The sequence below is a fragment of the Tiliqua scincoides genome, chromosome 2 (genome assembly GCF_035046505.1).
Source record: "Tiliqua scincoides isolate rTilSci1 chromosome 2, rTilSci1.hap2, whole genome shotgun sequence".
NCBI classification, from domain to species: domain Eukaryota; kingdom Metazoa; phylum Chordata; class Lepidosauria; order Squamata; family Scincidae; genus Tiliqua; species Tiliqua scincoides.
The window spans coordinates 150,766,133-150,793,779 of NC_089822.1; the positions used below are offsets into that span (position 1 = coordinate 150,766,133).

Here is a 27,647-nt window from a genome sequence, read left to right on the forward strand (position 1 = left end):
CATCAGGAGCTGGAGATTCAGCATCTGTTCCCCAGGGAGGTGTGAAAGTGACAGCAATGATCACGCAGACAGCATGGAAGGGGGGACAAGCCAGGAGCCTGGATGAGGGGATATCACTTAAAAAGCTCAAGCAAAAAAGCAGAGAGAGAGAGAGAGAGAGAGAGAGAGAGAGAGAGAGAGACACAAACTGACCAAAAACCAGAGTCTAGATGTACAGATCTATGTTGTTTGCCTGGCTTGCAGTTCTTAATAAAACCCCTCAGTTGGAAACCCAATGTCTTGTTTCTCCATTAGCCCTATAAGCTGGTTTCTTACCACAGAATAGAGCACAGGTGCTGGGATACGTGCTTGCTCTCAGCAAACTGCACACGTGGGTACACACACCATCATTCACAGGATTACCAGTGAAGTTTATTTTCAGCATGTAACTTACAAATCAATACTATTGAAGTGAGATATCTTTTTCTGAAGTTGGCTGTTGCACTGCATGAGGCCCTGTAAACAAAGAATCAGGAGAGTCCTGACTCTGGAAGGGCACTTTTCCCCACCACTCCCCAATTTCCATTCATTTCAGTAAGAATCTGGACTTCCTTACCCATTGCCTATTCCCAATATACTCATAATGTATTTTTTTTAACTTTTCCATATACAATTGCACATGCCAAACATGTGCATCATAGAGTTACACTCTCCAGGGAGCAGGAATTGGCTGAAGCTCCAACACAGGTGTACACAAATGTTGCGTTTATGCAACGTTGGGTTAAACTGGCTTTTAAATGAATCGTTATAAAACTGGCAGTAATGAGCCAAGCTGGGTAGGTATATCAGCAGTAGTAAGTTGGCTGGGCTGTCTTTGGATGAAGACATCTTGGTGGGTGTCTCTCCCTGGTTTCGCATTAATGTTCAGAATCTGTGTCTTCACTCACCCTGCAGAGGAAAAAAAAGAACAAGGAAATTTCTAGGACTGCCAACAAATTAGAGTTGGGTGTTTTTTTCATTTTTTTTCCTAAAGAGCTAATCAACAGTCTTGCTGTCAACCAATTAATTAGCCTATTTGAGTAACCTTTGCAGAGTCTCAGCAAAGACATTATTTGGAGATTCTTTATTGGCAGTAACAGTTTCTGTCACAGGTTTCCGCACCCGTAGGTGGATGCTGCAATACCTAGGAAGGGAAAAGGCTGCAGTCCCTAGCACACTTTCTAGAAAGTAAGTGCCACTGAACACTATAGGACTTAATGCTTCTTCTTAATAAACATGTCTCAGGTTGCACTGAAAGTTTTACCATCATCACTTTTTCAAAGGGGATCTGGGCTTGCAGCCTGCACAACCCATGCCTCTCCATGCACAATCCATGCATGGATATTCATGTGGGGCTGGGGTATGGCAGTCCCTGCACATTGGGAATGTGTGGAACTGAAGCACTGAAACAGCCCACTTAGTTCCTGAAATCAGAGCAGGTGGGATGTGTCATAGAAGAGAAGGCACAGCTATTTATTGTTTAGAACAGGATTCCCATAGCAAGAGCAGCAGTGCCTTGTTTCTGGGGATGAACAACTGAGATCTGTCCAGCTCCCTCACTGCACCATGAGCCTTAATTGAAAAACCCTATGAGCAGAGCAAACACTAGCAACACTGAGATGGAAAAGCAGAGCACAAGGACAGGTTGTACTTCTGGGGACAGAGGGTGCCTGCGTTAAGGTGCAATCGTTGTCTAGAATGTGTAAAAGAAGTATAGAGCAAAAACCTCTGGGAAATTCACAAGTCAGAGAAAAATCTATTTTGCATGCCTTTCCTGAAGCAAAGTTTATCAGCACCCTTTCATGGAGGAAAACTTTGATAGCATCAGATTATTGTGAATGGCAATTCAGCCTATTAAAGCTTGCTACACATATACATAACGGTTCACAAGTTAGGCAAAACTGACCAGGGTAAACTTCAGCCTTTTCTATCAAAATCTCATTACATCATAAAGAAACATAGCTTTGGGATCATAAAAGCAATTCATCTAAACCTATACGCCTCATGCAAGGAGGTTCTGAGTTAAGGAAAAGAGAAGAGGCAGGGAGGACAATGGGGCATGAGAGCCTTGGTTGGCAGTGGGTGAGCAACAACAAGGCTGTGTGTTCTGTTTATGGTTTTGCACTGAGCTGAATGGAGATCTTAGAAATTGGAATGGACCAACCACTGGAATGAAGGCAGGAACCTCCATATATCAGCCCCCTGTAAACTGTAGGAGCACAATTGGTCACTAATGCAGAAGAACATTCTCTGCCCATCACCTCTCCCATCATCCTACTTTGGTTTAGCCAGCACAAGTTGTGATCACTTAAAAGCAGTCTTCCTCTGCCAGCATTACAGTTCTGCTCCAAGAGACTCAGTCTCAAGTCAATCGACAAATTACTGAGTGACAGTATCTCCAGTGAAGCTGGCTTATTGGATTGACTCTTTAGGGCCTGCTCATTATGGATGAGATGGCCATAGGCTTATGAGACACCCACCTCAGAGCTGAAAATGTTAGAATGAAGAGAGTTTGATTTATTTTGGGGCCCACATCAAGCTGGAATTGCAAGACTGGATTGAAAGAGGAGACCAGATTTTAGACTTGGGTGTTGTGACTGCAAACTGGACAGGAGTCCACAGAGAAAATTAAGATTTATTTTTTTATTTCAAGAAGTAAAACTTCACTCTGGGATTATTCTGGATTGATGACACAGTAGAACCATAACCTAGTGTGCCTCTGGGTTTTCCACAGTCTATGGGTGTGGATGCTGGCTCCAATATTTCTACACAGACAAAATGGCTCCTAGCACGTTTGCTCAAAGAAGAGCAAATCTTCTGTGACCTTCCCAAGGCAAATGTAAGGCCCTCACTCCTGCTATGCCCAGGGAAGCCACATGATTTCCAGAGAACACATGGCACAACATGAAGCTCTGCCAGAAATAGCTGTTCCCAGGGGCATGTGGGCCCAGTTGTCATTTTATCTTGACTTGTTACCCTGGCTGTCCCTGTAATGCCATTACAGAAGAGCATTAAAAAAGCAGATTGCCCTGAAGGGGACACATGGCCATTCAGCCACCTACACAGCTACCCACCTCTCAGCCTGAGGTAATGCAGCAGAGGCGGCCTCCACATGCTTCCGGATGTATTCGCGGGATCTTATGTCTGCCTGGAATCAAGGCAGGGACAGAATCATTTAGACAGTTTGTTGAGGCTGGCTAGTATACATGGCTACTTCTGGGATACTTGGGATAAAGCCATAGTGATCTGACATCACTCACAGCAAACAGAAGAACCAGAGCCCAAACCCCAGCCCCATCCACATTTACACACACCTAACCACAGTTCTCAACCCAACAGGGACCAAAGAACACTGAAAATGACACCTCACCATCTGTTTTCTAGACTGACTAGAAAAAGGGTGTTTCCTTCCCACCAGCTCTTTCTAGCCTATGCTCCAAGCTGGCTGACATATTTAACGAGTACACCATCTCAGTGCCAGCTACCTGTTGCCACAGTCTGCATCTCACAGGATGAAGCACTGAAACAAAGTCAAGCAACAAATTTGCTTCTTGTCTCAGTCATGGGTTCAGTATGACTGATGTTGAGAACTTCAATGTCCCTGATTCTTTAAGGATGAGAGAGGCTTCCCTAAAGAGTTGCAATCGGTTGCGAGAGGACATGTAAGACTCTGGCTGACCTCTCCTAGCTCAGCTTGTGTTTGTCATTACTGGCTCAGGAAGAGCAAACACCGGCACAGCCATGCAGACGGTTGGGTACCTCAAAATTACTGAGCAGACAAACATAGCTGAGAGTTGATGGAACAAAACATTGTTCCCAGGAGACATACCCCCTTTGTAATGAAGGTGCAGCCTTCATTATGACTCTCAATAGGATTAGTCAAATTCTGGAACAATCCAAAATTTGGAAGTAGAACTGGGAGTCTGGCTAGGCTGAACCCACGACTGAATGGGGAGGGGTATTCACAGATCTTAATTCTGTGGCAGGTTCTGCCTAGATTCAGAGGAAAGCCCTGTTTTCCCAGGCTGCATCAGACCTGTGTGCAAGCCTTTAGATCTGTACGCACTGATGGCATGTGCAAAGGGAGTTGTGCCTGATGTGCATGGCGCAGTGCTCAGGATCTCCACGCCATCCTTGAGTAAGAAAGGCCGAGCCATGCAGAGGGTTGGAGGACAATATACTCCTGATTCCTTGATTCAGGGATGCTCATTACAACAAACAACATCAGTGAAGCTTCATATCAGCCATGCCTGCATGGCAAGAAACATGTTTTTGAAATCCAGATGGCTCAAGCAAATAAGTTGTGTTACATGCTACAGTGGAAGCAAAAGGTTCACATGAAAATCAATGCCATTTTTCAAGTTTGGGTAAAAAAGAAAAAAAGAATTAGACTTTTGATCAACTTTCCCTGGAGGAATTTTTTGTCTAAACTAAAAATGATTTAACAGTGCAATCCTACACGTTTACTCAGAACAAAGTTCCACTGCATGCAGTGCAATGGGGCTTACTATCAGGTACGTGTGTTGGATTGCAGCTCAAGTAACTTAAACTCAGGCAACAACTATCTTGGCTTGCTGGACAAAAGAGAAGGCTTTGTGATGAATGTCATGATTGGAGAACATCCAGCCCTAGCTGCTCAATTGATTTCATAACCAGAAAATTTCAATGCATTTTATTAAAACATAAAACCTGGGACATTTCATAGCAAGTTTTCTTCAAGAAACAGAATAGTTGTATTATTACCAGCACGGCTAGCACCTAGTAGTACTAGGATTTATGTTCATGGTTAGAGAAGGGATGGGGGGGAAGACACCCTTGCAATAAGTCGATCTGAAGCAGCGTTATGTGTCCTCTTGGACTGCAAAACACCTTACCAGTCTTCACTCCTAACACTGTGCTAAGAGACAGCTTAACCCAGCTTATTAAACCAAGAGGCTAATCAATAAGATGGATCATGTTGCCTTAATAATCCCCTCAGATCACATCTATTTTTGGCGCGAACTAGCAGCGGCATTAGGGGCTGGAGGTTATGCTGGGAGTATTTTGGGAAGAGATTTGGGCATATCAGGCTAGCTGTGGTAAGGAGGCAAATAAGATGGTGGGGCATGAAGATTCTTCTGCCACAATGGCCTTTTTCAGGTCCAGTGATGGGAAGGCTAGAAGTGGCGGTCAAAAGCTTCAGAACAAGCTTTCCCTACCACCACCACCCCCTTTTTGGACACGGGACTGGCACATTCTAGGTACCAGTGAGAGTGTTGGGCAGAACAGGTACCAAGATGAAAAGGAGCTAATAAGGGGGACGTTGCAACAAACAACAGAAACAGTGGAGGGTACTCAGATGGTGACAAAGTGAGCGCCGCCAAGTACTGGTTCACATATGTACATATATGAACTTCTTGAGTACTGAACATTTGAAGACTCACAGCTGGAAGGTGTGAATGCTTCTATTGGAAAATGCGACCCTATGAGGTGACACCATGTAAAAGTTCTCTCTTGGACATCTGAGCTGCTAGGGTTCATTCATCGATCCAGCAGTCCCCAGTTGGTGAACATGCACATATGAACCAGCACCAGGTGAAGAGAGAACCCTGCCCGATTCCCTCAAGCAGGAGTCTTTGTCTCAATGTTTAGTTCTTGAGATCCATGTTTCTTGGAGGAAGGGGAAGGTGGCATTAGCATAAGCTGCAGGGCGACCTTTCTGAATATCTTATTGATAAATAAGCCTATCAGTCACTAAAGCTCACAGCTTTTCATAGGATGAGATCTGACCCCACTGGCTACTGAAAGGTCACTTCTGACCTTCTCACTCCTAGGTTGGCTTCTGGCCACTGTGCCTTTTTTCTGCGATGTATAACCCCCCTCCCCCCGCCAAAGCTTTACATTTCAAGGGTGTACCTGTCTCAGCAAAACCTTTGTTTGGCCACTGTACAAATCCTCAAGCCTCAGAGAAGGGGAACCAGAAGGAGAATTACTGCAAAGCTGCATGCTGTTCCCTAAGTCACTCTGAACCTGCAGTGGTCTCCAAGTCCATTCTTACCCTCTATCCAACCCTCAGGGGAGGCAAAATAGTGCTGAATGGGGTAATTGCCTAGCTTGCCGCAGCTGTGGTTGTAAAGCTGTGGGGATAATCTGGGCCCTGAGGGCATCATTACCTAGAGCACCTAGAACACCATCACTTAGAGCATCATGAGGGGGAAGCCGCTGCTTCTGAACTTCTTCTGGCCATGTCCTTATTGAAAGATACCGTTGTGCCCTTCAAAGCTGCCTGTCTGATGCCCACACGCCTTGCTAGATGCTCCCACTGCTCAAATCCTGCATCAAAGGAAGGGTGGTCTTGTGCTGCCACCTACTGGTCGCCTTACGGACTGGCAGCCTCTGCAGCCTCTTGCAGAGTTCTGAAAATACACAAGAGATCAGCACTGCAGTTGCCTGCACTGTGAGTGATGCTGCTGAAGAGCCAAACAGCCAGCACAGAGCCTCTCATCGGCACTGCAGCTGGAAAGGTTTTTTTTACGCACTGAAGACTGGAAGACGACAAAAAAGGGGGGGGCTTCAGCAGACAGTTTAATCCACTCCCTGAGCCACATCTCCACTCTTGGGGTGCTGCTGAAAGGTCCTCCATGGTTGTTCAGTGCTGACCTCACCTGTCTCATGTGCAGTAAACACATGATGCTCTCACACTACGCATTCCAAGGAGAAAACTTGACAACCCAGGTGCAATATTTGATTGGGGTACTTCATACATAAGTTAAGAATGACTACATACCGTTTCCCTTGTGAAAGGGCTTGATCCCACTGGTGTAGCAGGATGGCCAGAGGCTGCCCAGACTCAAGCCCAGCAGAACCCCTTGCTTCAGATGGCAGACAGAAGAAGTCAGAAAGCTGGTGGGGGCAGGACCATCTGCCAGCCAGCTCCCCTGCCCAGCGGCTCTGCCCACCTGCCCCACTCTCCTCTCCTGCACTCTCCTTGGAGTCCAGAAGAGGAGAGTGAGCTGACCTCCTCGTCCTCCATCTCCAATGCTGTGATATCTTCAGGCAAATAGCTGGCTTTCTGCTGTTTTTTTCCTTCCCAATGGCTTCTCATAATGTGGCTAGGTGGAGGGGGTGTTGGAGCCAGAGAGGCTCCACTTCCAGCATCCTCCCCACTGACTATTTGGCAAAAAGCAGCGGCTGAGAAGGATGAGATGTGCACTAGTGGGGGTGGGGGCGGTGAGATGCATGCTGGCAGGAGTGGCAAATCAGCACCATTTTAGGCCAGCCCAGAACATGATGGATGGGAAGATAATGGCTACGCTGAGCTGCATGGCTCAGCTGTGACAAGGAGAAGTCAATTGACTGGGAGACCTGCAACCGCTTTACAAATCCCCACTGCCCAGTGTCCTTGTGAAAAAAGATCACTTTGGAGATGACCCTCATGATTCTTGACTGGAATATGATGGAATTTGCTATTGAGATGATAGAATTGGGATGGATTAAAGCAATCTGTTGCCAACACAGGTTAAAATGAAAGGAATGCAAACCATCTGCTAAAGAAAACTTGTTGGATGCTTGGAAAGCAGGAGAGAGAGCCAGTGTGGCCAGAGTATTGGCCTCGAACCAAACCCCACTCATCCATGAGGTTACAGCATGACTTTGGGTTAATCACAGTCTAGCCAACCACAAAGAGTCATTGCAAGGTTAAAATGGGGTGGCCACCTTGAACTCCTTAGAGCAGGGGTGTCCAAACTTTTTGGCAGGAGGGCCATATCATCTCTCTGATACTATGTCAGGAGCTGGGAAAAAATAAATGTACATTTTAAATTTGAATAAATTTACATAAATGGATATATTAGAGATGGAACTTATATGAATGAATGAAGGTCTTGTGATAGCTCAAGACCTATAAAAAACCTTGCCCAAAGCAAGGCCAGCCTTTCCTTTGTGGCTGCTGCTGAATCACAACATGAAACAGCAAGCAGTGGAGGGAGCCCTCATTCCACAGCTCATGCGAGAGGTCAAACTGTTGGCTGTCACGCTGAGAGCAGTTGTGTTGGGCCAGCGTGGGTTCCAGCAAGCCTCCAGAGGGCCAACTGCAGACTGGGAGCTCCCTGTGGGCTGAATTGGGAGTCCTCAAGGGCCACAAGTGGTCCCAGGGCCGGGGTTTGGGCACCCCTGCCTTAGAGGAAGGGTGGGGAGCAAATGGAACAGGCAGTAGAGACAAAGTGGAATAGGTCAACTAGACAGGAAATGGAAGGGAGCAAATCACTCTTTTTAGCTCCCTTGCAGATGCCTGCCTAACTGATATCCCTGATATAACTGAAAAAAGACATAAAGCTGCATGTAAAATCCCTAACAGTTAGTTGCTTAGTTTTAGGCCCAGTTGCTTAGTTTTAGGCCCAGTCTAGGCCAGCACTTTTCCCAAAGCTACACTGTCTTTCTGACCACAAAGACGTCCTTCTAGGAAATGTTTCCAGGCTGTACTCAGGACTGCAGATTCAGGTGAGTCAAAACCATGTACTGGTCTTTTCCCAACATATCATTCGCTTGTGAAATTCACTGCTACAGGATGCAGTGATCACCAATAGTGTAGAGCAGTGGTTCTTAAACTGGTGGGTCATGACCCACCAGGAGAATTGGAAACAGGGCATTCCCCATTAAGGGGAGTGATCCTGCCCTGTTGGCAGCAACTGTGGTGCAGAGATTGCACCACTGCTACTGCCTAGGGGCTTTTTTTACTAACCTGGGGGGCAGTGCTGGCCTCTTGCAGGGTCCTGGAGGATCACAGCCCCCTCTGATTTCCTCTGCAGCTTGTTTACAAAGCCCTTATTTCTGATCTAAAACTACTTCCAGTTTTCGAGTTCACAAAGGGGATCAGAAAGGGCTGTGAGCCTCCAAGACTCAGGAGGCCAGCACTGTCCCCCACGTAGGTAAAAAAGCCCCCTGGCAACAGGAGTGCTGCAATCTCTGCAGCACTGTTGCACGCACACCCCACCCAGCCACCCACCCACGCAAACACTTGGTTCCCAACTTCCTTGTAGGAGTTTGGAAATCACTGGTATAGAGGACTTTAAAAAAGGACTAGATAAATTAATAGAGCAGTGGTTCTCAAACTCTCTGGGAGAGTTTGAGAACTGGGAGAGTTTGAGAGCCAGTAAGTCTTTGCAGGGGCGGGGGGAGGAGGCAGCAGGGGCAGGGAGAAGGCAGCGGCACGATCCCCAGGATCGTGCCACTCAGGGGGCTGCAGGGGCTTGGGTGCACTTACTCAAGCCTCCTGCAGCCTCCCTGGGGTGCAGGGAGCCCAGCGTGACTTCATCCAGCATGATCGCTCCGCATCCACATTCCCTGCTGCGGAGAGCCCTGCCAGAATTCGCGCCAGGCTCCCCGCACACCAGGGAGGCTGCAGGAGGCTTGGGTAAGTGCACCAAAGCCCCTGCAGCCCCCTAAGCGGCGCGATCCTGGGGATCGCGCCGCTGCCTTCCCCCTACCTCTAGGCTGCCCCCGCCCCTTAAGGGGGCAGAGACCAGGGCCCTTAGGCTGGGACATCGTGACGCCCCAGTTTGAATAGCACTGAAATAGAGGAAGGGCCTACCAACTGGTTATTAGCCATGAGAGTCAAATGGAGCCTCCATATACAGACTGCTTCCACCTCAGAATGCTAGATGCTGTGGATGAACAACAAAGGAGGGTCACCACCTTCGTGCACTGCTTGTGAGCTTCCACAGCCACCCAGTTAGCCATTACTGGAAGCAGCAGGCTCTATTAAATGACCCTTAAAATGATCCAGCAAGGCATTACAAGGACATCTAATCCCCGGCCTAGGACAAAAACTGCCAGTCTCACCATTGTAATTGCAGATCTTGCTCTCACCTGCCGAATTGGCTCAGGAACCCGATACCGGCAGCAGGAGTGGACCAATCTTACAGCTGACTGAAGGCTCATCTTGTGGCCCACAGAGATGTACACAGGTTTGGTACTCTTGGCACCGCTGCGCAAGGCCTGAGGAAAGATAAGAAAGAGAGGGAGTGCATATTACACTAGAGCAGGGATGCCCAAACCCCGGCCCTGGGGCCACTTGCGGCCCTCGAGGCCTGTCAATGCGGCCCTCAGGGAGCCCCCAGTCTCCAATGAGCCTCTGGCCCTCTGGAGATTTGTTGGAGCCCACACTGACCCAACACAATTGCTCTCTGCATGAGGGTGACTGTTTGACGTCTTGCGTGAGCTGTGGGATAAGGGCTCCCTCCATTACTTGTTTTTTCACGTCTGTGATGCAGTAGCGGCAGCAAAGGAAAGGCCGGCCTTGCTTTGTACAAGGCCTTTTATAGGCCTTGAGCTATTGCAAGACCTTCAGTCATTCATATAAGTTCATCTTTAATATATTCATTTATGTAAACTTATGTAAATTTATTCAAATTTGAAATGTAAATTAATTCTTTTTTTCTCTGGTCCCCGACACAGTGTCAGAGAGATGATGTGGCCCTCCTGCCAAAAACTTTGGACACCCCTGCACTAGAGAGTGCAAAGCACTTGAGTAATAGGGGAGCGTAAGATGTTCGGTGGGCACAGGGCACTATAAGGGTGTATGTGTACATGTGAGAATGCACTGCATATGGCTGGGAAATTGCTTCTTATTTCCCTTCTCTCGTGGCCGCCTCTTCTGTAATCCAAAATAATGGCTCTAGGTAAAGGAGAAATTGAAGCTGACTAGTGGGGAATATGTCTGCAGTAGGAGGAAGGAGAATAGAGAAATAAGGAAAGGAGGGGGTGAGTGGGGACAGGGGCACACAACCCAGAATACTACCTGATGCTATCTCAGATCTGCTCCCTCTTTGCTACAGAACAAAAGCCAGAACCCTTCCCATGCTCTCTGCATGCTGCTGTCAAACTCAGAAGTGTGGGGCATGCAGGTTTTTTGAACAGGGACAGCGTGAGCAAAGGAACTCCTTGGTTCGCACTGTCTTTGTAAATAAAGTACCAGGCAAGGAGCACAGGGAGGAGGGGAATTATCTGCTTCACTCTCCTGACTAAGCAGAAAGCAGATTGCTACAGCTTGCAATAGTGCCAGGTAGTAGGAGGCAGGAGCAGACTCAGGGTGAAAGGCACCCCAAATTCACCATCCCCTCAAACTCCTCGCAACCTGCCGCTGAGTCAACCTCCATCAGCTGACCTTGTGGAGGGGCTGACCCTGGGTGGGATGGTTTATTCCTTTTTTCACATTAAAAAAATCACCTTTCTGCAAGTGTCCAAGGCAATGTGCAAGGACTTAAGGGGAATACGGGGAACAGAACAATGGAGAGCAGCAGGGAGCAGGTGGTGCACAAGGTGACTGGAGGCTGGAGGGATACGTCAAGAGGTTGGTGGAAAGACTGAATGGGGGTGCAGAGTAGTTGCTGAACAGTTGCCATGTTGCTTGCCTGTTCTAGGACTGCAGGGCATCCCCCACCAGTTTGGTTCAATGATTGCTGATACCACAGCAGGCCTCAAATGCCTTTTTTTCCATCCATTCACAAGACCAAGTCCACCTGAGGAAAGTGGATGGTTCTACTGTGACACCACCAAAGGCCCCACTTCTGAGATGAGGGTTCTTCTGGAAGCCCTCAAGATTCTGTTCAGGATAAAGTAGAATCACGATGCCTCTTCCCTGGGTGCAAGCAGCCAGAGCATGTTTTCACTGCCCCATTCCACTGAGCAACCCTATGACCATCACGTGGAAGTCCTACTGCTGAAATGAAGAGCCCAGTCCTGCGCTAGTTGCTGTCAAATGGGGCATCAAGTGCAACCTCGGACCAATCAGTGTTTGTTTTCCATCAGGCCAGTGCATTTTATAGCAGCTCAGTGCTCCCCACTCTTCCATTGGGGATCCTCTGGCACTTACCATACCCAAGATTCTCCCGGAAGTACTTGACAGAGGGAATGTGTCTCCCCCAGACTGCAGGTCTCGGATCTGGGGATCAAGGGAAGACAGTTGTCACCACTGAAATGAATCCCGTTGGGTGTAGGTGCTTGGAGCGGCATCTTAAGGTGATTCCCTAAAACACTCTCTACTGGGAGGGGTTGGAGTCACCTGAGGCAGCACCTCCTTTTCTGCCTGGGCTCCTGACTTGCTGCTGCTCTGTATATCAGGACCTGATTAAAGAGGCAGGGACTGGAATAGCCTGGATGAAATGGCTTCTTATAGGTATTCTCTATGCAGGAGGAAATGGCTTCTCAATCAGAGCCAATGCATATAATACGTTTTTAACACATGCCTGCAAAAATTTGACATTTACAACATGCACATGCATCAAACAAGGGTATACATATGTATGGTATGAGTACACATTCCAGGAAGCCAGGATTTGCCAGTTTCCTGAAATAATTGGCCTCTGTCTGTGTGTGTATTGGCCTCTGTCTGCAGAGTGTGTGAGGCAGCCTGAAGGCACCCTACTCTGTGCACAGCCCAGCCATCACTCCCATTTCAAGTAGATCCCTCCTCATGAAAAGGAAAAAAAAAATGTAACTGCAGTTGCTGGCAGGTCCCCACTGTGATTCTCCAGTGCCTACGACACTCCCTGCTGAGAGCAAAACAGGCAGCCAATCCAGCGCAGCAGAATGTGCTGTTCTGAACTTACTTGTTCCTTATGTAGCTCATCATTTGCCAGACCATCCACCTGCAGGAGGTTTTTGGCCACGCCAATACAGGGCAAACCTGTGAGCACACCAAGCTGGCAGGCAATGCCAAAACCTGTGAAAGGCAAAGGGATTTGAGTGAGGAAATATAGGTGGTAAGACAGATGTCTTGCTCTGGAAGGGAGAACCCAAGGCCTCTTCCTAAGGGTCGGAAAGCAAAGTGGCCAAAGGAAGTGGGGAAGCATCCAGGAGGAGACCAGGTGCCCTCGTCTGCACAGGAGAAGCAAATAAATGATGTTGGCAGAAAGATAAACCCGCTCAAGATGGAAAGAAAATCGTATCACTGCTAGAAAACAATTACAGGTGGAGCCATACCATAAACCTTTATTGGCATTAAAACAATAAATAACGATAACAGTAGCCAGAACATTGGCTGTACAGGTGGAGCCTATTTATCCGCGTTAGTTCTGTGACTCAGCATGATTAACAAAAAACGCGTTGTACTAAATTCCATAGTTACGCAAATACACTGCGGCCTGACACTTTCAGATGGAAGGAAACTAAGGCAGCTGTTATCAATCCCCTCCCCTCCACTCCCTACTCAGCCCTCACCATTGCCAGCTGCCCCGCTTCTTTCATATGGGATGCTGATCTTTGAAGAGTCCAGTCCTATGGAGTGGAGTGTGGAGAGGATTGTAGGCTATATCTCATGCTTTGCTTGGTGGGAAGGCTTGCTTGTGTCGGTGACAGCCTGCACCATGGGGGGTGGAATTTGGCAAACACTCCCTGGGTTTTTTAAAGCAATTCCCTCTCCTCCCCCTTCGTACTCAGCCCTCCCCCACTGCTAGCTGCCCGGCCTCTTTCATAGTTGGAATGCTGATCTTTTAAGAGTCCAGCCCTATGCGTTTCTACTCAGAAGTAAGCCCCATTCCAGTCCATGGGGCTTACTCCCAGGAAAGTGTGGAGAGGAGTGTAGGCTATATCTCATGCTTTGCTTGGTGGAAAGGCTTGCTTGTTTCAGTGATTGCCTGCACCTGGGGGGGGGGGTTGCTTGGGTCAGTGATTGCCTGCACCATCTCAATGGGGGTGGGGAATTTGGCAAACACTCCCTGGGTTTTTTAAAGCAATCCCCTCTGTTGCTACCACACCTGCCACTGTGTGTGTGTGTGTGTGTGTGTGTGTGAGAGAGAGAGAGAGAGAGAGAGAGAGCGAGCGAGAGCGAGAGCGCTCCACCTTGCTGCATGTGTTCCAGCTACAGAGATTTCTGCCCCCCCCTTCCCCTCTTCAGCCTCTTTGCTGGCTCAGGGGCTCCAGGAGTGTTACTGTTCCTTTGCAAGGGGAACCTCTTCCAGGGCTATTTCCCCGCCTGGGTGAGGCAGAGCCTTTTTGCAGTCTTTTGGGCTGCCTGGAAATGGAACAAGATGCCAGTGCAGGGCAAAGGTGTGTGTGACTTTCGGTTTCCCCCACCCCATTCTTGTTGAGACAAATCCACAGATAAAAAGTCCGTGGATAAATAGGCTGCCTGTATTATCCAGGAGTCTTACCTCTGTGATGGAGTATCCCATTTCCATCTACAAGAAGCACCTAGGAGAGTCACAAAAGGGCACATAAGTGGTAGATGAGACATAGTGGGAGACATTTGTGACAGTCATGGAATATGTGTGTGTATGTCTACACACCCAAAAGAAAAAGGTGAGACCTATAGCACAGTCCTATGCATATGTACTCAGCAGTAAGTCCCACTGAATCCAATGGGACTTACTCTCAGATAAGGGTGCATAGGATTGTACTCCCTAATCACAGAGCCCACACACTAGAAAGCCAGTCATAGAAATACAAACCGGAGCCTATGGACAGAAAGTGAACAGTTGCGCTCCCTCAAGACCAGATCTATGAGAAAGGGAGATCAGGCAGAGCAGTAGTTCTTCAGACCCAGCCTTTCCAGATCTCTCCTCTGCCTTGCCTCTTAATAAGAGGGAATTACCTTAGCTCCACTTGGTGACTCTAAACATGCCATCTTTGAGAAGCTCTGGAGCCCTTCTGTATGGTTCTCAGTCTTGCAGAAATGAGGCATCTGTTTGCCTTTCCACACATGCTTTGAGCCTATGGAAAGAGCCATACTAGCCATAGAACAAGTGAAGAGACTCAGGAGGTGACAGAGGCACCTGGCTGTCTGGTGCTGATTAGTCCGGAATCTAGCAAAGCAATTCTTTCTTTCTCATCCACCCTCTATGTGACAGCTACCATATTACACAACTGCCCTGTTAGGTTGGCAGCCTGCCTAAAACCCTGCAAAGCAGATGCTTGCTATGGGCACAGAGTATCTGAGAGAGGCCACATCCCATGAAGCTGAGGACATAAGCCATGATAGCGAAATGGAGCCTTCACATTCAGAGGCAGTGTGCCCCTCCATTTCTGGGAACAAACAACACGAGGATATTTGTCTTTCAAGCCTATCTGCTTGGCCTCTGTGGAAGGCAAGCTGCCAGACTAGAAGGTCCTTGATGTCTGATCCAGCAGACTTTTCTAATCCAAGGGAAAAACATTACACCTGCGGTCTGAGACCAGGTTCTCGCTCCTCTAGTCGCTGCACTGCTTTCACAAGGAATGGGACTTCTCGGAAGGCCAGGAAACCGGCCACGTAGGGGGCACCCACAGATACCATGCAGCAATCTTCATATAGCACCTGAGATGGAGGAAGAAAGCAGAGTGAATAATTCCCCTTTCGATCACTTCCGGGGGATGCTGATTCAAGATGGCCACCTGGTAGGATCCCTGCTACTGTGCTCCTGCTTTATGCCCTGATATTTCTCTTTAGTTGGATCCTTTGATTCTTTTTCCTCCTCTGGATGCTTCCTGAGTTCTGGTAGAGCAAAGCAACACTACCAGTTGTTTCCAGTCTGCACCCTTGTCTTTGGATTACAGTGGATTTTAAAAAGCTGCTTCGATGGGGAAGAGGAGAAGGCATAAACACTCCCCTGGACAGGGCAACTCTCCTATCAAGTCAGCCAAGCAGCTACGTCTGGAGGATCTCCCAGCATGGTCAGACACAGTAGGTGAGCTCATGAATCTCGCTTCTCCCAACAGATATGAAGCTCTTCATGTTTCCAAATCAGAGGCAGAGAGGAATTATCAGTCTCCCCTCAGTCATACTGGCACAGCGTCAGCCTGCCCTCCCTCACCCACCCTTTCAGCTCCCTCTCCACAGGATAAGCAGTCATTATCTCAGCAGAACGATCCCAGTAACTGCTTCTTGACCTTGTTGGGCGATTACAATATTATCATTGGAAACACGCTCCTTTTTGTATGTAAACAGCTTAATACTATTCTGGCGCAGCTGGACTCACTTCACAAGGCCATTCAACCGCCTTTACCTTCCCTCTCTGCTCAAGCTTTGGGTCTGAACTTTAACAAGCCAGGGGAAGCTGAACTGCTGGGGCTGCGTGAGAATCTGGATTGTGGAGAAGCTGCCTATTGTTTGTTGAAAAATCAGATACTGCTGGAATTCCAGGATTCTCCCATTCATAAGGGGCGCTGGGCCAATAAACTGAGGGCAAAAGACTCTCTATGCAGATTATTATACCTTGATCCATCTCAGGCTGACTGTGTTGATCTGCAGGAAATCATAAAACTCCCTTGGATTCCCCAGTCTCCAAATTGGACCCGGCTTCTTTTGAAGTTTGGCACCTCTCAGATCCCAGGCCAGCTGCATGGGAAGAGTTTGTTTCTTCGGTCCTTTGGCATTTTCTTGCGGAGGGTGTTTACCGACTTGATTATTAAACCTCTGCTCCCAAGGTACAAAATGCAGCCTCCCCCTCCTCTCCTTCCATCCAGCCTTGCGCAGGCTGGCTCTGTGCCCAGTCACTGGAGGAGAGATCATCGTACCCAGAGCGTGGGAGTTGCCAATTGCTTTTCTCCTGATTCAAGCCCCTTGGTGCTGCCTTGTGCTAATGAGTTAAGGTCTGCAGCTGACTCTCTTGGAAATGCTTTGCTTCACTTGAAGTCTTCACTGCACAAGCCACAGGCTTTTGCTTTCTCCCAGCCAGTTAATTCAACAATTGGCTGTTCAACTGGTGCAGCTTCTAATAGCAAATGGCAGGTCCAGCCTTCTGGCACTGGCACCGAACCTCAAGCACCAGACCAGGCACATTCTTCGTTGATTTCTGAGATGATGGGAGCTCAGTCACCCTCTGTCTGCATACCCCCGCTAACTGGAGCAGATGAGTCTATGGATAGCTCTCCTTCTGAAGCCTTTAAGCCTGTGCTGATGAATGAATCAGCCAGTGAGGTGGACTATCTCAATGGAGTGGGTTTGCAGTGCCATTCAACTAACGCGGAGGAGGTCCTGCATCATGTTGTGGCTATCCAACAATTGCCTAGAGACTCAGCCCAGGTCTTGTCATCTTCCCCAAGCTCATCACAGCCTAATATGAACTCCTTATCTAAAGCCCTGGATGGGGTACCATCAGGGGCAACATCTGCTGCTCCCTGCGATGAGGAATTGGAATCAGCTCTTGTGTCCTGTAAAGCTTTGCCAAAGATTCCTGGCTCCCACCTACCCTCCAGGTTCCTTGGGGACATAGAAGTGAATGACCAAAATTCAGGTTCAGCTAACGCAATTACTACTGCCCTCCCAATGCATTTACCTACTGACGACCATTCACTCATTGCAGGGGCGCTCCCAGCCCCCAAAGGCCCCTTGTCAACGGAACAAGGCCCTAGGGCAGATCCTCCTGCATTGTTGGCTAAAGATCTGATAATGGAATTACAGCTGGAGGGGGATGACATTGTGGAGGGTGCCATCAGCGCCTTTAAGGAACTCACAAGACCGGAACAAATAAATATTATCAGATCCCTGGACAGGGTTAAAGCAGAACTTCTCAATTATAATACGGAAACTTCGACCTATGAAATCCATTCTCTGACCCTTCCAGTGCCAGCATCTGCTCATCAATCTGCTTTAGAAGTAGCCACTGAGGCAATTCCCGTCCCTTATTCCAGGGATTTTACACCTTCTCCGGTGACCAACTTAGCCCTGAGTAGCTGCATGTCTCATCATCCTTCTGGTGCTGAGTGTCCATCAGGAAGCAAAGATTGACTAATTAATGCTTCTCCAGCCCCTGCTACTTCTTCCCAACTAAAAATTCTTTCCTGGAACATTGCAGGGTGGAAGAATAAGAAAAATGACAGTGGCTTCTTAAGCTATCTTAGAACCTTTGACATTATTCTGTTGCAGGAGACATGGGCTTTGGACCATCTGTATATCCCTGGCTACAAGGCTTTTGTAGTACCTGCAACTAAATCCACCTCTAATGGTCGTCCTTTGGTGGGCTTAGCCAGCTTTGTACTGAAGCAGTTTAAGTCATGCCCTCTAGACATCATTCCAGGCTGTTGCAAGATACAAGCACTGAGGGTGTCTTTTGCAGACATTGACTTAATTTGCGTCAACACTTATATCCCTCCTTTGCTTAATAGTTTACAAAGGACCCAGCTCTGGAATGATCTATCATCATGTATGAATGACCTCAAGAGGGCCCACCCCCATGCTGAAATTCTTTTGCAGGGCGATTTAAATGCCAGGGTGGGAAATTCAGCAGATATCTTTCGCAGAGCCTGGGATGTGGTTGATGACAGCTCCCTCCCCCCCATTTGCGCATTAAGCAGGCGGTCCAAAGATGCATACTATAATGCTAATGGTATGGCCCTTGCTAAGTTTTCCATCAGCTCTAACATGATCTGGCTCAATGGTCTAAGAGAGTTCCCCAACGCTGATGAATTTACTTTTGTATCCTCTCGTGGTGCCAGCGTTGTGGATTACATTTTAGTTTCCACTAAAATGAAACATCATGTGAAAGATTTTGCCATTGGGGACCTAACCCTTAGTGACCATCTACCTTTAATCTTGGTCCTTGACCTCCATTCTGGGAGTGTTCCATCACAAGCTGAGATGGATACAAATCCAGAGGGTAGGTATAAAATTGTGGCTAATAGCGCCCTTTCCCCTAATTTCCATCGTCTAAGTACGGAACCAGCAAGCAGAGATTTTTTATCAGCCATTCTACAGGATCCGGATCCCCTTGTTCAAATCAAATCCTTTGAAGGTTTTATTGGTCACGTTTTTAAGGTTTTGAGTACGAAGCCTAAGTTGGTTGAATCCTGTGGTACATTTGACAAAAAGGATTGGTTTGACAGTGAATGTAGGAATCTTAAGGTGTGTATTAGGGCTTCTTATTTAGATTTTAGAAAATACAATGACTCCAAGTGTTTGGTTAAATATTCTATCCTTAAAAAACAACTAAGTGTTTTATTGACAGAGAAAAAGAAAAGGTTTGTTTTAACTCAGTGGAACAAGCTGCATCAAGCAATTCAACAAAAAAATAATAAACAATTTTGGGCAGTTGTAGCAGGTTCGTGTAGATCAGAAACATACGACCCTGCTATTATTCCATCATCTACATGGGTTCAACACTTCACAGACATTTTTTACGATAAGAGCAAATCCCCAGACGCCTACCCTGACTTTACCTCTGTGGATCTGCCTATCTGGCCTCCTGTGACCCCTGAGGAAATTAAAGAACTAATTATGCAATTGAAGCCAGGGAAGGCTGCAGGTCCAGATGAAATACCACCTGAGCTTTTAAAAGGCGATCCGGAATGGTGGGCCCAGTTACTTGCCCACGTCTTTACAGTGATTGACAGTTCTGGCCTATTGCCCAATGTCTGGCTTACAGCGACAGTTATTCCTATCCATAAAAAGGGTGACCCTACCACACCAGGAAATTTTCGGCCCGTTAGTTTGCTTTCTGTAATAGGTAAGATTTATGCTAAATATCTATGCAATAAACTTACTCTCTGGGTTACTTCGCAAGGCATCTTAGGCCCCGAGCAATCTGGCTTCTGTCGGGGCAAATCAACTTTGGACAATTGTTTGATCCTATCTCATTTGGCCCATAAGCAGGTTAGGATATGCAAGGCTCGCCTTTATGTAGCCTTCCTTGATCTGAAAGGTGCCTTCGATTCTGTGGATAGGGAGCTTCTTTGGTCCAAGTTGGAAAACATGGGGATTGATAAAAGATTGTTGCTACTGATTAGGTCCCTCCATCTAAATACTTCATGCAGGGTTAGACGCTCCTGGAGTGGGAATCTAACTCATTCCATCGCTACCAACAAAGGGGTCAAACAGGGCTGTGTCTTGGCCCCCATGCTTTTCAATCTGTTTCTAAACGACCTTGCCCCATCCCTGAAGGAAATAGATAGCCATTGCCCGAAGCTTGGCGCAAGCCAAGTGCCGCTACTTCTGTATGCGGATGATGCAGTACTGATATCCCGTACTAGGATTGGCCTAAAACGTCTGCTGAATCGCACTGAAGAGTATCTTCTGTCCAACAAATTGCAAATCAACTATGCTAAATCTAAGATAATGATATTTGCCAATAGATGGAAGGCTTTTAAGTGGTCTTGTAATGGCAATAAAATGGAGCAGGTTAAGCATTTCAAGTACCTGGGAATCAACTTCCATTACAGGCTCACTTGGGCTTTTCATCGTAAGGCAGTGCAGAACGCATCCAAACTGGCGTCCTCAGCTATTTCCCGTTTCTTTTTTACCTGCGGCAATGGTTATGTTCCAGCTGCTCTGGAGGCATTTAAGGGAAAGATTCTTTCCCTGGTCCTTTATGGCTCTCCCATCTGGTATAAGGCTATTACCCAACCATTAGAACGCATTCAAGCCTCCTTTCTGCGGAAGATTTTGGGTTTACCCAGGTGCGTTCCCTACGCGGTTCTGTGTCTTGAGGTGGGGTTAATTCGGCTAAAGACGACTGCTTGGCTTAGATTACTGAAATTTTGGTTTAGGACTTTATTTAACCCTACCCCCTCTGGTCTAATGCTCCAATTATTGTCGGATTCAGTCCTGCCATTAGAGATCACTGATCTTCTAACCAAGCTCAAGTCAATAGGGCTGGACACTGCAGAGCTAGGCATGATTGGGTGTGATGCTGCTTACAGAATCGTCAAAGAAAGAATTCTTGACATCGAAAAACAAGAGCTGTTTAGTGCCGCCAGAACCACATGCTCTCCACTCTATCTCCATGTTCCAATCAGTTTTGGGAAACTGGCCTCCTTCTTTTATCACCTGGAGTGCCCACAGGCTCGGAGAGCATTCACACTTGCAAGATGTAATGCTCTTCCATCAGCCGTGTTATCGGGCAGGTTCAGTGGTATTCCCTACTCGGAGAGGAAATGCAAGTGTGGTAGGGATTGTATTGAGACCATAACACATACCCTTTTCTACTGCCCACTTCATGATGTCTCACGCAAGAAATATCTAGGCCCTTTGCTAACTAGGATGCAGGGCTGGGAGGACTCAATCATGCTTCAGTCTCTCCTTTCCACATCTGACTCTGAGACCCTTGATAGGGTCGCTGCCTTTTTATCTGGGGTAATTGCCAGGCAGAGCTCTGGAACTCTGGGCAGTATGTGAGGAAAAGACTGATGTCTATGTTGTGGTGTCTTTGTATATTTTTGTTTTGTTTTGTTCTTTCTCTGTATTTTATGCCAATAAAGGTCTACTGAACTGAACTGAACTGAATTCCCCTTTCAGAATATTGACAATTATTTCAGTCCTTACCAATCTGGCACCAACCACATTGGTAGCCCTGGTGGATGGCCTGTGCTGGGATCAGAATGGGGGAGTGCATCCCTCTTAATTCTTTTGGAAGTCTCACTAACTTTCACTACCATCAACCAGAACATTCTTCTGGACTGCTGCCTTGCCAGGATGGGTTGAGAGTCAATGTTTAATGGCCAATCCTACCTGTCAAACAGGTTCCAGAAAGGGGTGCAGGGGAACTTTTGTTTACCCCCCCCCGCTTACCCCCCTTTGCCTTTGCCCTACAGAAGCCTATAGGGTTCCATCGTGACCCTTATGCTTTTCAACACCTACATAAAGCAGTAGTTCTCAAACTTTTTAGCGTCAGGACACTTTTTAAAATGACACCCTGTTGCAGCCATTTTCAACCACTGGGCCATGGCACACTGGCGTGCTGTGAATGGTCTCCAGGTGTGCTGTGGGAATTTGGGAGAGGGTCATTTATTAGTAGGGCCATTGGGGAATATGAGCCCCCCCACCACCACCAGCAATGTGGTGTGCCTTGTGAGTTGTAAAAAGACTGATGGTGTGCTTTGAACATTTTAGTGCCTTCCCAATGTGCCAAGAGATGAAAAAGGTTGAAAATCACTGCCCTGCTAGGACCCACCTAGCTTTACAAGACTTAAAGAAAGGCAATCTAGAAAGAAAATATTTTTAATTATTTATTTGCAAAAAATCTTAATCCATTTCCCATAATGAGGCAGCCCTAATGAATAGCCTCAAGGCTTGAGAGGCTTGTGTGACCCAGCCTTCTCCTGTCCCCACTACCTGTCATTGACAGACTTGGGGGGAGGGGGGGAATCCAACAGAAAAAAGATGCTCAAACATTTATCTCCCTATATTTACGAAAGCTTGCAAAATGCAGGAGCTCAGCTCTTTGCAGGGCAAATGGCAGCTATCTGATTTGTGAATAGCCTCAGGGCTTGAGACAATTAATTGTCTGATCTTTCCATCACCCATGTTTTAATTCAATGGTTCCCAACCTTTAGGAGCTCAGGGACCACTAAGGCAAAATTTGGAGACGGCGGGGACCACATGCAACCCCCCCACTCTCGCACACAAAATTACAATTAAATTTGTAATACATAAGAAGATTATTTAATAATTAATGTGATGGTTGTGCTTGCATTTGCTTCACTAGTTATGAAAGTCTTGGGTTTCCATGGAACACAAAATAATCCCCCCCCCAACTCAGAGGTTTTCACACCCACCCAATTCAATCCAGTCCCTTTTTCCCCACACCAGACCACATTACACACAGCCCTTGCCTCTTTTAAGTGTGGAAAAACGCCTCAAAAAGGGAGAGGGTAAGCACAAGGGGATTATAGACAAGTCATGCAAGGTAGTTAAATGAGACAATAAAAAGCACACACATCCCTCCACAGTTCCTTTTGTTACACAGCCCTAGCCCTGCTCCCCCCCACTTGTGAGTCCAGAGTCCTTAGGAGAGTGTTCAACACAATTTAGGCAGGTTGGTCCTGAAGGAGAAGCACCAGCTCAGAGCAACATCTCAGAATGGCTGCTGCATGTCACAGGAAGAAAAGTCCTTTTGGTGTGCACTGCAAGGTCTTTGGGGGGGGGGGAACCTCTCTTCACTTCCTGTTCTAATTGCTGTCATGCTGTAGCTGTGGACTACGTTGGTTGGAGCTAAGAGAGTGTGAGCAAGCCTATAGGTAGGCTGCAGCCACAAAACAACAGCTGCCTACTCTGCGGAACTCCTTGCCCCAAGATGTGATGATGGTGTCTAGACTAGATGCCTTTAAAAGGGGATTGGCGAAATTTCTGGAGAACATCACAGCCACAGTGTGACTAACAGCCCCATTCTAGGCACGTCTACTCAGAAGTAAGTCCCATTATAGTCAATGGGGCTTACTCCAAGGTAAGCATGCATAGGATTGCAATCTGAAGAGATAGGGGAACTGGCCAAGTGTGGGGTGGGGGAGGGCTCCCCATGGACAAAGCTGCTGCTGCTCTCTGAGGAGGCAAAGTCGGGTTACACCTGCTTTACTTGGCTACGGTGGTGCCTGTTCTGCAACTTCTGGGATTGCTTCTCCCCAGGTGGGCAGCTTGCAGTAAGACAGCAGAGATGCTGCCTGTTTCCCTCTCCAAAAGGGGTGCAAAAACCTGGTTGCCTGGATCCTTTGCTCCACCCCTGGGCATTAGAAGAGCACATCCAGGGGGCCCAGTCCTGCCAACTGGGGAGGGGGTACCAGGGCTGAGCATATTGTTTCTCCCCTCTCCTGCTGACACACTGCCTCCAACTCCTTCTGTGTTCCCTGGCCAGCTGGAGTCTGCACTCCCAGGGAAATCCTCCCAGACAGCCAGCCAGTGATGCCTTTGGGAGCCTGCTCCTCCTCATTACTCTCATTCCTCCCCCTTCTCAGGCCCCTCTCCTCCTCCCCCTTCCCCCTCCAGCCCCCCCTCCTCAGCCCCCCCCATCCACCCGCAAAAGGGACTTCCCAGGCTGGCTGGAGTCCTGATCTGACTCCTGAGAAACCAGGCTGCCAGGGCTCACCTGGGCACAGGGTCAAGGAATGGAGGCAGTAGGCTGGAAGCAGTGAGTGGCAGGGTACCTCTCCTCTGCATGCAGCTGAGCCACATGAGGCTGCACAAACACACGCGTACCTTACAAGGCGCCTGCGCTTCACTTTTTTGCTTATCTGGGCACTAACAGACAAGGAGGGAAGGGAGGTGGAGGGGGGAGGCAGGAGACGGAGCGGCTATGCTCTGATTGGCTCTGAGCGGCTGCTGGCGCTGCAGAGGCTTTTTTTCTTCCTGGAAGGGCATTTTTTTTCCTTTTTTCACCAGAGACATCATGGACCACCTGGGGGTCCGCCGACCATGGGTTGGGAACCCTAGTTTTAATTGGAGGCTCTGCGGGACCTACCAGAAAGTGGGTTGTGACCCACAGTTTGAAAAACTATAACATAAAGCCACTGAGCGATTATCTAGAAATTTTGGGCTGTGATTACCACAATCCTTTTTGACAGAACTGGAAATGTGGGTCATGCTGGGAACTCCCAGTGTGCCTGGCATGTTCTGTTTTATTTAAAGGGATTACCAGGAAGGAATGAGGTAAGAGGGGCAGGGAAGTGGATGGCCATTGCCCATGCCTGAAAAAAGCCACTTGGGCAGTGGCCATCCACTTTTCTACCCCTTCACCTCTCTTTTTCCTCATGTGTAGTCCCTTCATGTTTAAAGGGGCTGTGTGAGGAAGGAGCAAGGAAAGCAGATTGATTCTGCTCTGCCGCGGTGGGCTGGAGGGTGGCAGTGGCAGACTGGGGGGGGGGAGGCGGCACCTTGAATCTGCTGCTCCCCTCTACCACAATGCCACCTCATTGTTTATGTCATGGATGACTCAACCCTGGCTGTAGCTAGCTAACCTGGAATCTGTATCAGGAGGATGAACTGCATTTGTAGGTGCATGCAAACTATGACCGGGGCAATTTCTTTGGTCTGCTACATTGTTCTTTGAGACTTTTCTTATCCATCAAGTTGACTAATTTTTCTTTTTCAGTTTTTGCATCTTCTTCTGGTAGCATTGCTTCTGAGCATACTTCATTTCTGAACAAATTTTAAATATCAGGAGAAAAACTCTCATGAATAAAATTGCTGCTAATCCAAGAGCCTAAGAATATAGATCTCAGGACAAAGAGAGAAACAGAATTATAATTCCGTATCTTGGATTTCTTATAAATGGTGAGAAAGGCAAATGAAACTGACAAAGGGACCTGCAAACAGTTGAAAACACTGCCTATGCTTTCAGCTTGGGAAATGGGTGATGGGCAGGTTGCAAGACATAGGAGGGAGGGAACACCTTCTCTGACGACAGTGGAACTGACTATAGCCACAGTTCAGTGCAGGTCCTAAAACTCATCAGCCTCTTACCTGATTTACCCCTGAATTGCTGCCACGAGCATCTACCCAGAGGGTTGAGATGGTTTTAGCAGCTGAAGACTACCAGGTCTACTAACTGAAAAATTAGCAAGGTAACAGCTAAGAACACTGGAAATTGTAATATCTCTAGTCCTTTCTGTGCCAGATTTTCATGCAGCCCATTTGTGCACACGGATTCCTTGCTATGCCATCAACACTGTCCCAGAGAAAATGTCCCAAGAGTATTACCTCAAGGTCTGGGTAGCTGAGCACCACTAGCGAAGCACAAGCTCTTGTGTCATCTCCTTTGATGTAAGATAAGTCCACCCCTCCAACTCTCCCCAGTCCCGCAAAGGAGGAGCTCTTTTGCCATTCCTCTGTGTCCTGTTCAATCACTTCTGTCTTCAGCTGGGCTTGATCCCTAAGAAATACAACAGAACTAGGTAGAAGCTGTTCACTTCCAGCATCACAACATGCTGGGGCAGAAAAGAGTCTTTTGGGAAGGGAGGCGCAGTGTACTGGGAGTGACACAATAGAGCCATCCTTGCCCACAATACACTCAACCCACCATTGCTTTAAACATATACGGTCCATAGGTAGCGGTGGGAGAAAATGGTGATAACGAAATAAAAACGCCTAACACCATTTTCTGCACTTCTCATTTTTGTAATAAAATAAAAAAATCCAGAATTTGTGAAAAAATAAAACAGTTTTATTTGGTTTTTATTTATTATTTAATGGGTGGGTGTGTGCCTGCATGAGAATGACTGTGCCTGCATCTGCTGACACTACACCACCTATATCAGCCACCTAATACACTTTTTAGGTATGGACCATAGGTTTTTGGAAGTTGTTCTAGACTTGCAAAACCTATTCAACCAGCTATAACAGAGGAACAAAAGAGAGATGCACACACTGTGCACGGAAGGCGGCACACTACCTTTATCGTACAACTTTCAACTCTCTAAAACACACCAACCTTTGTCAAGCACTCTCAATTTGCATCAGCAGCTGTGACTTTCCACTAGTTCCATACATCTCCAAATGAACAACATATTATACACTGTAAAAGTGATGTGCCGTTAGCATCTTCTTGCTTTACATATCGATCAAGGCATAAAGATGTAGAACAAAACAGCTATAAACAACGGCACAGCTTTTCATTATGGAGAGTATTGCCCTCTGATTTCACTTATCAAAGTTCTCCCACATTTCTTCATGGGCACTTCAGAGTCATGCTCATTTAGTTCCCTGAAATACTGTAACTGTAGTATAATGGTGTGCAGGCATTTATTTCTTTTAAATCTATGCAAAGGCTAGACTTGCAGGCCATAGAGAATGTGAATCTGCATGCGTAGTCCATGTTGCATTTCAGAAAGAGTGGACATAGAAGAAATATTTCTCAAACTGTGGGTGGAGAGCTGATTTCAGGTGTGTCCCCATTCATTCCGATGTATATTTTATTTTTAACATATTAGACTTGATGCTACCACAGTATATGACTGCATTTGGGGAAATGTGACAGATCTGTACTTTTAACAAGCTATTATGGATATGCTTTTAACAATGATAGTCAATGGGGCTTACTACTGAGTAAGTGTGGACAGGACTGCAGCCTTTAGGCTGTTTGGGGAATATTTTTTAAACAGATCAGCAACTGCTTGGGACGGTTAGGATGGTTCTTTTCTATTTTAAATAAATTTTCAAACTTACTGTAAAATTTTAATTTGCTTGATTTGATTTTGCCGTTGAGGGGGTTGTAAAAAATTTTTCCTACTTGATGATGTCACTTCCAGCCATGACATCACTTCCCAGTGAATGACATCACTTCTGATGGGTTCCCACAGACCGTCATTCTAAAAAGTGGGTCCCGGTGCTAAGGAGTTTGAGAACCACTGACGCAGAGGAACCTTTGCAATCCACTGCATGTGTCAGCTGCCGATGCAAACTGAGATTGCTTGACAGGGGTTGGTGTGTTTATTTTTTAGAGAGTTGAAAGTTGTGCGATAAAGGCAGTGCGCTGCCTTTGGTGCGCACTGTGCGCGCCTCTCTCTTGTTCCATTGTCAAAGCTGCTTAAACAGGTTTTGCAAGCCTTTAAATTTCCAAAATAAAATAAAATAAATTTTTATAAATTTATTTATAAAATAATAATAAAATAAAAATAAAATCTATTTCCAAAATAAAATAAAAGCAACACCTGCACCCCCCACTTGCACCTATTTCTGTTTACTGCAAAGTAAGTCGTTCTAGTTTCACCATTGAAACCTGCCTGAGACGGCAGGCGTCAATGCTGTAACAGAAGCAACCAGCAGGTGGCGCACGAGCGAAGAACATAGGCTGCCGCTTTGAAAGAAATACAAATCCCGGAGTCCCCCGCGGCAGGAAATGCCCCTCACGATATCCCCTCCGTGTGGAGACCCAGGTTTAGGGAGCGCTTCAGCCTCCCGCTGGTGTTTTACCGCTCCCAGCAGCGCAGCGTGTCCTCCTCCAGCAGTTCTGTTCTGCTCGCCATGGCCTCGT

General features: G+C 47.2%; 1 protein-coding gene across 1 annotated transcript; it reads right to left on the reverse strand.

Annotated features, from left to right (window-relative positions):
• Positions 1-410: 410 nt before the first annotated feature.
• On the reverse strand, positions 411-27,647 carry ENDOV (endonuclease V). The gene is made up of 9 exons (XM_066616815.1): positions 27,587-27,647; positions 25,376-25,547; positions 15,155-15,289; positions 14,148-14,187; positions 12,606-12,718; positions 11,870-11,938; positions 9,865-9,993; positions 3,093-3,166; positions 411-927 (listed from the first exon to the last, which is right to left on the reverse strand). Exons 1-9 carry the CDS (start codon positions 27,637-27,639, stop codon positions 897-899), a joined length of 816 nt encoding a protein of 271 aa, XP_066472912.1. The 5' UTR covers positions 27,640-27,647; the 3' UTR covers positions 411-896.

Bases quoted from the DNA above. Each gene is read 5' to 3' on its own strand.
- ENDOV (XM_066616815.1), bottom strand. From the start codon at position 27,639: ATGGCGAGCAGAACAGAACTGCTGGAGGAGGACACGCTGCGCTGCTGG. The intron at 15,290-25,375 runs GTAATACTCTTG...CCTCCATCTCAG, and splicing joins TCAGCTACCCAGACCTTGAG to GTGCTATATGAAGATTGCTG. The intron at 12,719-14,147 runs GTAAGACTCCTG...TGCCTTTCACAG, and splicing joins TGGGATACTCCATCACAGAG to GTTTTGGCATTGCCTGCCAG.